This window comes from Herpailurus yagouaroundi, unplaced genomic scaffold, assembly GCF_014898765.1.
Source record: "Herpailurus yagouaroundi ecotype Mexico unplaced genomic scaffold, PumYag 159, whole genome shotgun sequence".
Lineage (NCBI taxonomy): Eukaryota > Metazoa > Chordata > Mammalia > Carnivora > Felidae > Herpailurus > Herpailurus yagouaroundi.
Genome location: NW_024412400.1, coordinates 54,750,991 through 54,763,115, shown reverse-complemented (window position 1 = coordinate 54,763,115; position 12,125 = coordinate 54,750,991). Strand labels below are relative to the sequence as shown.

Below are 12,125 nucleotides of genomic sequence, written 5' to 3'. Positions count from 1 at the left end.
TTGCTGGGTTGTAGGGTAGTTCTATTTTTAATTTTTTGAGGAATCTCCGTACTGTTTTCCAGAGTGACTGCACCAGTTTGCATTCCCACCAGCAGTGCAAAAGTGTTCCTCTTTATCCACATCCTTGACATCTGTTGTTTTCCTGAGTTGTTAATTTTAGCCATTCTGACAGATGTGAGGCAGTATCTCATTGTGGTTCTAATTTGTATTTCCCTGATGATGAGTGATGATGAGCATCTTTTCATGTGTCTTGTTATCTATCTGTATGTTTTTGGAAAATCATCTGTTCATGTTTTTTGCCCATTTCTTCACTGGATTGTTACTTTTCTTTGTTTAGGGTTTTTTTGGTTATATAAAGCAAATGGTTATATAGTTTCCAGGTAAAAAATGTATGCCTTATTTTAAAAGTACATACACAAAGATCTAATTTCCATTTCTTTCACATACTCTTCCTTCCTTTACAGATAATCATCTTTATTAGTTTTTGGGTTATTCTATTGTTTCTTTTTAAATATCAGCAAATGCTTATGTATTTGCTTATTCCCACCCTTTCTTACACAGCTGGTATTGCTTTTTTTTTATTAAAAAATGTGTATCCCAGAGATCATTCCCATAGCATTATATAGAGAGCTTCTTTAATCCTTTTTTATACCTACGTATGATACTCCATTATATGGATGTACTATAATGTATTCAATCACCTTAACTATTTTATGATATTTGAGATGTTTCTAAGATTAAGGTTTTTTTTTTTTTTCAGTATTTTACTAGGGAATACTAGAATTACAGATAGACATATATGTAAATTTTGCTGTGTAATATTCATCCCTGTCTGTAAAGATTGTACTCTTTTACACTCCTACCACTGACAGATACTTGGATTTTATCAGTCTGATGTATAAAAATAGATGCCCACTGCAACTTTAATTTTTATTACTCATGTTTACATAAGTTTTTTCTTAATTACAAGCATTTTTCCAGATTGCTAGTCTTTTTTTTTTTTTTTAACGTTTATTTTTGAGAAAGAGAGAGACAGAGTTTAAGTGGCAGAGGGGCAGAGAAAGAGAGACACAGAATCTGAAGCAGGCTCTAGGCTCTGAACTGTCAGCGCAGAACCCAATAGGGGCTCAAACTCACAAGTGGCTGGAACTTAGGAACTGCAAGATCATGACCTGAGCCGAAGTCAGACACATAACCAAATGAGCCACCCGGCTGCCCCGCTAGTCTTCTTTGTGTTTAATAACTGGTTATTATTCCATTTAGATTTTTTGTAATTAGTTATTTCACTGTTGAGAATTTTAGTGGCTTTTACTTTTTGACTAGTGTGTGCTTCTAATACAATATATATATATAGAAAGATACATAGTATTACTTGGTTTTAAATTATTTTCTTGGTAAATTCTCAAAGGTTCTCACCTATGAGAACTTCATATTATTAAGTATTACTAAGTATATTGCTAAATCATATGTATGACTGGTTAAATGATTTTTAAATATATTTTAATGGTGGACATTATCATTTTTAAAACTATGTTTAAAAGGATAATTTAACTTGACATTTCTTTGATTAAAGTGAAAAGCACATTCCCCTCCCTTTCATCATTGACTTCATTTAATCTAATTGAACAGTAAAATCAAGTCAGTTTGTTGCTAGGAGAGACTGCAAAAGCGAGTCTACATTTGTTTAGGGCAAATTGAGTTGAAAAGCTTTTCTTAAATGAAAATGATGGGGGCACCTGGGTGGCTCAGTCACTTAAGCACCCACCTTTGGCTCAGTTCATGATCTCCTGGTTCATGAGTTCAAGCCCCTCATTGGCTCCTCTGCTGTCAGCATTGGAGCCTGCTTTGGATCCTCTGTACCCTTCTCTCTCTGCCCCTCCCCTGCTTGTGCATGTACTCTCTCTCTCTCAGAAATAGACATTAAAAAGTTCTTTTAAAAGTTATGTATGCATATAGAAAGGCTAGAAGAAAACCTGGGGAAATAAACAGTTGAAAATAATTTCAGACAACATTTTTTCCCAATATCCTAAACTGAAGTTTGTATCCTTTGATTTTACAGGGGGATTTTGGCACTCAGAAAGAAGCTGCTTGGGCCATAAGTAACTTAACAATTAGTGGGAGGAAAGATCAAGTAAGTTCAGCTCTTATTTATTTCTCAAAACTGGTAAAAATAAAACAGTACAGATAATTCTAAGATTTAGATTTCAGTTAAATCCTAATTTAAAATAATAGCAAGGTAACAGGCATTCTGTAATTTTTTTTGCCCCATATAAAGTGTCACCTTGACTTCCTTTAGTTATATTTCATAGATGAGAAGTGTTCTCTTTATACCATCTTAGCCTCTAAGAATTTTCTAATCCATGGTAAGATCAAAGCACATGTAGTCAAGATTTTGGTTTTTTATTTTTAAACAGTATTAGGGAAAAATAGGACTTTTTAGGTTAATAGGGCAGACTGAAACAACTTCACAGATTCTCCTAACAAGTGAACATCAACAATAAAAAGAAAGCAAACAACAAGAAAAATTTATCAGCAGCAGACAAAGCAAGGAAGGCAGGGAACTAACCAAAACCAAAAAGCTGAGACTAGAAATTAGGGAAAGGAATGTGAGGTGCCTAGGTTGTAAAATTTAAAGAGGCACTCATTCTAGAGTTGTGTGGGTGACAGAGGTTAACATTGTGCCACACTAGAAGAATAAAATGAGTTTTAAAGATTTCAGATAAATTTTACAGATAGGTAAAAAGGGTGAATTTAGAGCTGATACACAATAAGCTGGTAATTGTCACAAGTGAGCTGTAGACTGGTGGTGAGCAAGGAATCCAGAGCAGAATATAAGTAATAGAACATGGTAATAACAGCATAACAAAATATAAAATGATTGAAAAATATTATGAAAATTGAATTGAACCAATTGAATAGTGAATTGAAGGTGGCTATGAGGGCACTAAATGTTGTAGCACTCTCACATTGAATACTCCAACAACGAACAATTGTAGCTTTAAAAAAAATCCAGCCTTTTAACAGATTTCATTATTTCTTAATCTTAAAGGGGAGGAAAGGATCTTTGAAGAAAGTACTCTTTATGGCATATGTTTCATATGAAGCTGAGTGATTCCTTCATTTTCACTTTTTTTCTAAGTTCAAGAAAAGTAAACACTATATTTAAAAGAGAAGGAATCTAATAATAAAACCATCTAACAATAAAGTCATAAAATAGTCTAATGTAGTCTAACATAACCTGAAAGATGAGGTCATGTTTCCTACTCAAAATTTTAAAGTCAAAATTATTTCAGTGAGATCATTTGGTAGGTACACAAAGTTCACTTATTATGTCATGGTGTTTTTATTCTTCAGGTGGCCTATCTAATCCAACAAAATGTTATTCCACCTTTTTGCAACTTGCTGACTGTAAAAGATGCACAAGTTGTGCAAGTAGTACTTGATGGACTAAGTAATATATTAAAAATGGCTGAAGATGAGGCAGAAACCATAGCCAACCTTATAGAAGAATGTGGAGGTAAGTTACAGGCTATTATTTCACATTTTAATGTTCTTTTTGTAACTACTTTTATTTTCTGACTAATGTAGCACTTCTGTATTTTTCTCAGATAATCAAGTAACAGAATAAAGTAAATACTATATTCTATATGTACAGTCCTGCTCAGCTTCTTGCATATGCTTAGGTAATTGAATTGCTGCCATGCATTGAACAGGCACTGTGCTAAGGTACTGGGAAAACAGTGGTAAACAAGACACAGCCCTTGCCCTCAAGGCATGTAGTCTAGTCATGGAGATAAATATGAACTGATTTAATGTGCTAATTACCCTAATAGAAATGTACAACAAAATGAAATACCTTATCCATCCTGGAAGAAGCAGGAAGTGACACCTGAGCTGGATTTTGAGAGATGAATAAGGATTAATAAAGTAAAAAGGGATGAAAGGTGTTCCAGGCAGAGATAACACCATGAGCAAAGTCTGAGGTGAGACCTAGCATTCAGCAAATAATAAGTAGTTCACTGTTGCTGAATCACAAAGTACGGGGTAGATGGCTGCTTAAAGATGAGGCTGTAGGGGCGCCTGGGTGGCGCAGTCGGTTAAGCGTCCGACTTCAGCCAGGTCACGATCTCACGGTCCGTGAGTTCGAGCCCCGCGTCAGGCTCTGGGCTGATGGCTCGGAGCCTGGAGCCTGTTTCCGATTCTGTGTCTCCCTCTCTCTCTGCCCCTCCCCCGTTCATGCTCTGTCTCTGTCTGTCCCATAAATAAATAAAAATGTTGAAGAAAAAAAAAATTAAAAAAAAAAAAAAAGATGAGGCTGTAGATACAGCCAATCACCAGGCGTCTACAGTCTTACAGAAGCTCTGTAGCACAGCAGATTCTTTATTCTATAGGTCAGTGGTTCCCAAACGTGACTGTGTGCCAGAGCCACCCAGAATGTAAACAGCATGTCTTAGCTTTCAACTCTTAGAATTGCCATTTAGATAGAACATGGAAGTCTTGAGTGTAGCCGTGGAACAAAATGTAAATGTTACCAACGTGGATGAGCATAAAAGGAAAGGGATTTCTGACAAGTGGAGAAGTAAATGAAAGGAGAAGTAACTAAGAGTAGGAGAACCAAATCTTCAGTTTGCTTGGTGTGGAGTTCAGAGGCTTGAAAGTCAATTTAATAAGAAAAGCATGTTTAAAGTTACTAACGTGACAATTAGAGCAACAGAAAAATAATGCCTAACTATCAAGTTAGAAACAGAAGAGGGAGAATAGTGTTAGGGTACCTAATTAGGAAGTTGAGTACCAGAAAAATTAAACACAGTTAAAAAATTTTTTACTACTTTTTTTTTTTTTACCATGTAAACATTGTAATTATTAAAAGTTTTATTTTTATATATTAAAATTAAAATGTAGATCAGAGCCTTGCCTCCATCACTAGACGTAAGGCCAGGAATCTGTATTTTTAAGTTTCTCCATTGGATTCTGCCCCAGGGTATTATAAGCCATTGAAAGATTTTACCTGGGGGATTGGTATATTTAAATAGAGCATGGATAGCAGGAAGATTGGGACCTTTGGAGACAAGAGGCAGGAAGCCAGTTAGGAAAGTATACAGCGGTTGGGCCATAATAAATGATGACATCAAGAAATGGATAGACTTTGAGGTTTTGAGATTTGATGATAGAGTATGGAGGGAAAGGGGTACTTGGGCTTTCTCTCAGATTTCACGTTGTTTGTTATCACCAAGTAAGAATACAGTAGGTCGAACAATTCAATTGAGGAGAGGCAAATAACAAATTGTGTTTTGGACATTTTAAGTTTCAAGTACCCATGAAACGTCTGGTGGAATTATCATACAGGTGTTTTAATTCTATGCATCTAAAGCTCAGAAAAGAAATGAAGTTGTAGATTTGCAGGTCCTCACCTATCTTAGTAGCTAAATTTTTTTCAGATTTTATTTATTTTTTAAGCTTTTATACATAAGCAGTCGCCATACTCAACATGAGGCTTGAACCCACAACCCTGGGGTCAAGAGTCACATGCTGTACTGACTGAGCTAGCCAGGCCTCCTAGCTAAATTATTTTCACTTGGAAGTGCAGGCCCACAGAGTGTGTGTAGAGTGAGAAATGAGCCCATAACAATTTCTCCCTTGTAAGCATTAAAGGAAGAACACTCATGAAAGGGCAATTTCACTTTATTTCAGAAGCCTTAAAATTATTACTCCTGTCAAACAAAACAAGATCCAATTTGCATATCACTTTGTATATATTCTTTTCTGCCTGTGATTTAAAAAACTCATTAATGTTTATAGGGAAGATTCTCCTTAAATACTGTAGTTCATCTTGATCATTTTCTATAATGCTTAACAGATGTCTTAACATTCGTATTTATTAATCACCAGTATTTTCATTGTTTTTATACATGGTCATTATAAAAACTTGACAGAGGCTAGAAAGTAGAGAGAATCTGCTTTTAACTTGTAACAAACAAAAGCAGTCCATGTTGTTATTCCTTATAAACATTGGTTATGTAGTATTCTGAATAGAGGTGCCCCTTTGCTTGCTTAAACATTTACATGCGTTTAAACACTCAAGTTGTTAACTTTTTAAGATAAATATGCTGCATCTTGGTGCATAAAACCTTTTTATTTTTAAGATTCACCTTTAGAATAGATTCCTTAAAAATCACAGATTTACAATCCAAAAATTGAGATTATGTGGTCCCAAGAGTAATGTAATTTTTTGTTGTTGTTGTTACTGAATTTTAAATATTACTTTTGCTTCACTTCATAAAATTTCTTGCAGGACTGGAGAAAATTGAACAGCTTCAAAATCATGAAAATGAAGACATCTACAAGTTGGCCTATGAGATCATTGACCAGTTCTTCTCTTCAGATGATGTATTTAATAATTTTATAGTTTTCTTAGTTTTATGTATAAACATAAATCTAGAAATATAGTAAGGTCATACATGTATATATTTTTTTGGAATGGAATGAAGTATGTAGTAGTAAGGTCACCTCCAGAAACATAAATATTTCAGTATTTTGAAGTCCCTCAGGGGCGCCTGGGTGGCTCAGTCGGTTGAGCGTCCGACTTCGGCTCAGGTCATGAACTTGGGGTTCGTGGGTTTGAGCCCCGCATTGGGCTCTGTGCTGACAGCATAGAGTCTGGAGCCTGCTTCAAATTCTGTGTCTCCCTCTCTCTGTGCTCCTCCCCCACTCATGCTCTGTCTCTCTCTCCTTCAAGAAAAAAAATAAAGAAAAATAAAATTTTTTTAAGTCCCTCAGGGCATTAAAATGTAGTACTAGTTCTAAGGGCAAAAAAAGATAAGGATTTTTTTTTTATTTTTTTACAAATTTATTGACATTAATAGTTAAAAATAGAATGAAATGTTCTTATTTTGCAGTGATGCTGAAAGGTTTGCTTGTAAAGTATCTTTGTTGTTTTTTTTTAAATCTAATAACTGGAAGTTTGTACCTTTTGACTACCTTCCTCCACTTTTTTCTTCCTCCTCCCCCCACCTATGGTAATCACAAGTTTGATCTTTCCTATGAGCTTGTTTTTTGTTTTGTTAGATTCCACATATAAGTTAGAGCATACGGTATTTGTCTTTCACTGTCTGATTTATTTAACTTAGCATTAATAGCAGGGTTTCCTTTTAGTCTGAATAATACTCTGTTGTGTATATATACCACATTTTCTTTTTCCGGTCATCTGTTGATGGACATTTAGATTATTTCCATGCCTTGGCTGTTGTAGATGATGTGCTATGAACATGGGGGTGGAGATGTCTTTTTGAGTTACTGTTTTTGTTTTCTTTGAATATATTCCTAGAAGTGGAATTGCTGAGTCATATGGTAGTTTTATTTTTAATTTTGGGGGGAGGGAATCCTCCATATTGTTTTCCATAGTGGCTGTACCAGTTTACAGTCCCACCAACAAAGCACAAGGTTTCCCTTTTTCCATATCCACACCAGCATTTGTTAACTCTTGTCTTTTTTGTGATGGCTATTTTAACGTCTGTGAGGTAATATCTCATTGTGGTTTTAATTTGCATTACCCTAATTACGAGTGATACTGAACATCTTTTCATGTATGTGTATACCTTTTATATTTCTTTTGGAGAAATGTCTGCTCAGGTCTTTTGCCCATTTTTTAATTGGGTTGTCTTTTTGCTATTGAGTTATGATAAGGATTTTTTTTTTTTTTGACACTGAACAAGTCAGAATTTATTTTCACTTGACATCCTTATAGTTAATAGCATAACATGTTTGTAAACAAAGCAGTGACACTAGTATATTCTATAATGTTTATGACAGGAATTAGTTAACCCATACTGAAAGATATTGTCACTATTATTTTTAGTAGGTGACCAAAAATAAATATGAGGATAGATAAAATGGAAACAATAAATCATTAAGAAAGTTAAGTTACTGTATAATGTAAGGTGTAGTATACAAAAGTATCTTCATTTTGTCAGTATGTGGTAGTTGAAATTAAAGTATTAACTTATTTTCAGTATTGCCTCTTTGGAAAAATAAACCTAAAGCAGTTATTCCTTTAAAAATTTTAATTAGGGGCACCTGAGTGGCTCAGTCGATTAGGCATCTGACTTCGGCCTAGATCATGATCCCGCACTTCATGGATTCCAGCCCCATATCGAGCTCTGTGCTGACAGCTTGGAGCCTGGAGCCTGCTTCAGATTCTGTGTCTCCCTCTCTCTGCCCCTCCCCTGCTTGCACTCTGTCTCTCTGTCTCCCAAAAATAAATGAATATTAAAAATAATAAATTAAAAAAATAAAATTTTTAAGAAAAAATTTTAGATACAGCCACCAGTGGATTTTTTTTTGATGATTCTCAACTTTTCAAAGAATAAGTCATAATGCCCCCAACCTTTCCACATTATCAAAAAAAAAAAAAAAAAATTCAGTCTTAATGAAACATTTTGTTAAGTATATATGGTTTGAACATTAACCTGACAAAAACAATACTGGAAAAAAAATTTATAGACTATTTACCTACAAATGGTCAAGCTAAGTTCTGTTTAGAATGTAATGCCATTTAAATAAATCAGAAAAACATACTCTCTTAAGGGTATCTTGTATCACATGTCTTAGAATTGGATTTTTGGAAGTCCTAATTTGCAAATAGATACACACAAGACCTTATGATTTCTAATACCTCAACATGAAGTTATTTGTTACTCTCTTACATTGTGAAAAGAATAATTCAAATCAAATGTGTATTTATAGGAACTGCGCTGTAAATCAGTGATTTTGTGGTATTTCAAAAAAGAACCTTTAGCTGTAGAGCATATAGAATATTATTTATTCATTATAGCATAGCTATTATTTTACTGTTTTAAGCCCAAAGGTCATTTGTCTCCAATTGCTAGTAGAAAAGTATCTAAAGATTACATTTACTCTGAAAAAGTGACAGCATTAATTTCTCTTTTTTTAATTTTTTATTTAATGTTTGTTTATTTTTGAGAGAGAAGCAGAGAGACAGAGCGTGAGTAGGGGGAGGGCAGAGAGAGAGGGAGACACAGAATGCGAAGCAGGCTCCAGGCTCACAAACTGTGAGATCATGACCTGAGCCAAAGTTGGACACTTAACTGAACCATCCAGGTTCCCCTAATTTTTTTAATTAAGTCATCAACTTTTATCTATTTGCCCAGGTAAAAGAGAAACTATACATCTCAGTTTGAGATATAAAAGACCATCTCTAATTTCTTATATTTCACTGTTTTGGAAGATACCTATCTTGCATATTCTCTTAAGTTCCCTCTCATTTTGATGTCCCTTAAGAAAAAGCCTTTACAAAATATTCACTTTCTTTTCCTTTTGTTTTCTTTTTTTAAGTTTATTTGTCTTGAGAGAGAGTGTGTGTGCAGGGGAGGGGCAGAGAGAGAATTCCAAGCAGGTTTCGATCCCACGAACCGTGAGATCATGACCTGAGCCGAAATCAAGAGTTGGGCGCTCAACTGACTGAGCCACCCAGACACCCCAGAATGTTTCAGCTTTCTAAAGAGATGGTAGGACAGTGTTCACTCTCCTCATCTTTCTCATACTTTTTTTTTATGGGAAATGAGAATATTTCTATAATGCTATTTATAGCCTTTAAAACTAATTATCACTTGCTTTTTCTCTTTTCCTTTAGATTGATGAAGATCCTAGCCTTGTTCCAGAGGCAATACAAGGTGGAACATTTGGTTTCAATTCATCTGCCAATGTACCAACAGAAGGGTTCCAGTTTTAGAAAGATGTTGTGGAAGTTAGGTACAATGCAGCACTGAGATATATATATATATATACATATATATAAAAAGGTTTGATCCATCAAGCTTGGCTCATGGGATCTGCTGCTGCATTAAATCGGGAAAGAAAATGTGAAGATTTCATTTGGAATCACAGAAAATGCCCAAATGAGGTCAAGATGGCGAGTGGGTGCGAGTGAGAATGAGTGGCAAAATGTAACGAAAACTTTACATGAATGCTTATTTAGGTTGTTCAAAGTAAAAAGGGCTACAGGTCACAGATCTTCCGTGCCTGAGAAGGAACATTGACTTACTCTGTATCAATTGAGGGGAAAGTGCAGTACTGTCATCTTCAAGCCTTGTAAGCATAAAAGAGGATATGATGCCCATATAAGTCAAAGGAAAACGAGCCCAGGCCTTGCTATGAAGCAATGTGTGAATGGACAATGTTGAATGAATGTCTGGCTCAGTGATAGGGAGTCAGGTTCATCTTTCAAATCTAGGGCTCTTCACTCATGAAGCAGACTCCTAGTCCTGGAGTGACTGTGTACGAGAGTATGGTTGTGGTGCTGTATGTGAACGCATGCAAGCTTGATTCGCCTTCAGGGGGCTGATAACAAACCTAGTAAATCATCAAAGTGAGATCATAAGTGTTAATGTACACTGGACATGAAAACAAAAACCGGTTTAGCAGCAGACATTGGTTTACTCTGCAGCCTGTGTTTTCTATTCCCTCTCTTCCCTTTTCCCACCCACCCTCCTTTTTTTTTCTTTTTAGTTTTTATTTACTTTACCTAGTATGGCTTTTTAGTTGCTTCTCAAGTCAGAAAACTTTTCAGGAAGGTTTCCCTGTGCATTTGCACCAGATGAATGTTTGATGCTATGAAAAGCTTTCCATATCATCAAAACTAATTTGTGTAGATTTTTGCATGAAAAAAATCATAAATTTCCCTCAAAATAGACTGTGTTGCAGTACACAAGTTACCATAATAGTATAAAACAGTAAAATGTGCTTTAAAAAGCCATCCTTTTCATTTTCAGAGACAACATAAAGATCTTTGCATGAGGTAAATCTACAGCATAGTTCATTTTTAGATTTTGTTGAGTCCTGTAAAGAAGAAGAAGAAAAAAGTTTCAGTTGTGGTAGAATACCGTGCTGTGTTTAAATGTTACTTGTTTTCAAACTTTGTTTTCTATGAAAATGATATGGAAACTTCTAAAATGGAATTTGGTGCATATGTACTGCTGAATAAAGACCGATGAAGAGGTTTGAGTAGATGTACAAATCAAGTAATGGTTTGAACACCTTTAATAATATGCCTAATCTGTTCAATTGTTTTAGAATCTTTTTATCTTAGATGTAGGCAGCCATGAACAATCTATTTTGAGCCACTTTAGGGAGAAAACTTTGTATTTTTAAAACTTGCATAAAAGTTATGCAAGTGGTTTTTATAAATTGGAATAATACCTCAGTTTTGAGGTTATGCACACTAAATTAAATGTGACATAAATTAATTTGTACAAAAAGAACTCTTTATAAGGTGGCTCATTGTAGGAAATCCTGTGCCTTCCCCTTTGAGCACAAGTGTTGCATGAACAACAGTTTGCTATAAGAAACATACCAGATTAGCCACCATTAGCATCTATATCTACTTTGTGTTTAAAAATCAACTGGTAATTCTGAAACACTGTAGAATGGATAAAGATTATTTTGTGATCATAACTCTTTGTTGAACTAGAGTATTTTTGCAGCATTCCTTGTCATCAGAAACATGGTTAAAGTTTAAAACTAGAAGCAGCAGAAAACTAGCTTGTAAAATTTATCCAAGTAGAATGCAGGCTAGGCTGTCTTGGGGAAATAAACATTAAAACTTAAAGCAATGTTTTACATGGGGTGTGTGTGTGTGCTGTTTGGATTTTTTATATTACATATATATTAATGTAAAGTTAAGAGTATAACTGATTGGCTTGTTTTAGATTGTCTGTAAGCTTTTGACCTAGAACCAGAATAACAGAAGAAATGTCTTTTAGTACAGACTTAGTAATATTCTAACCCGCTGGATTTGTTCAGGTGACACTATCTTTGCTTCTGCTGTCCAACCCAAGATTTTGACCTTTCTTCATTCTTCCAGCAAAATGGACTGAGAAAGACAGCTTGAACTATATTTTACATAATACTCTTAACTTCAACACGTGGCTCCAAATGGCAGATTACATACAAAGCTTGTTTTTTACAGAAGGCTTAAATTAACAAAAGGTGAACATAACGGTATTGTGTATCATCCATGTTTCTTAGTAAGCAAAAATCTGGCTCAGAGTAAGCCAGTAAAGTTATAAGAAGCCAAATGATTTTATAAAATAGTTATTTCTATAATACCT

The 12,125-nt window shown here is 34.8% G+C and overlaps 1 protein-coding gene across 3 annotated transcripts in view; it reads left to right on the top strand.

The window, feature by feature from the left end:
• Positions 1 to 11,634, top strand: part of KPNA4 (karyopherin subunit alpha 4) — a 68,636-nt gene extending 57,002 nt beyond the window's left edge. For all 3 annotated transcript variants that reach the window (XM_040480635.1, XM_040480636.1, XM_040480637.1), the window contains 4 exons: positions 2,060 to 2,131; positions 3,355 to 3,517; positions 6,293 to 6,387; positions 9,650 to 11,634. In XM_040480635.1, coding sequence (XP_040336569.1) covers positions 2,060 to 2,131; positions 3,355 to 3,517; positions 6,293 to 6,387; positions 9,650 to 9,748 — 429 coding nt within the window. In that variant the 3' untranslated portion in view covers positions 9,749 to 11,634. The remainder of the gene's footprint in view (positions 1 to 2,059; positions 2,132 to 3,354; positions 3,518 to 6,292; positions 6,388 to 9,649) is intronic.
• Positions 11,635 to 12,125: the final 491 nt, after the last annotated feature.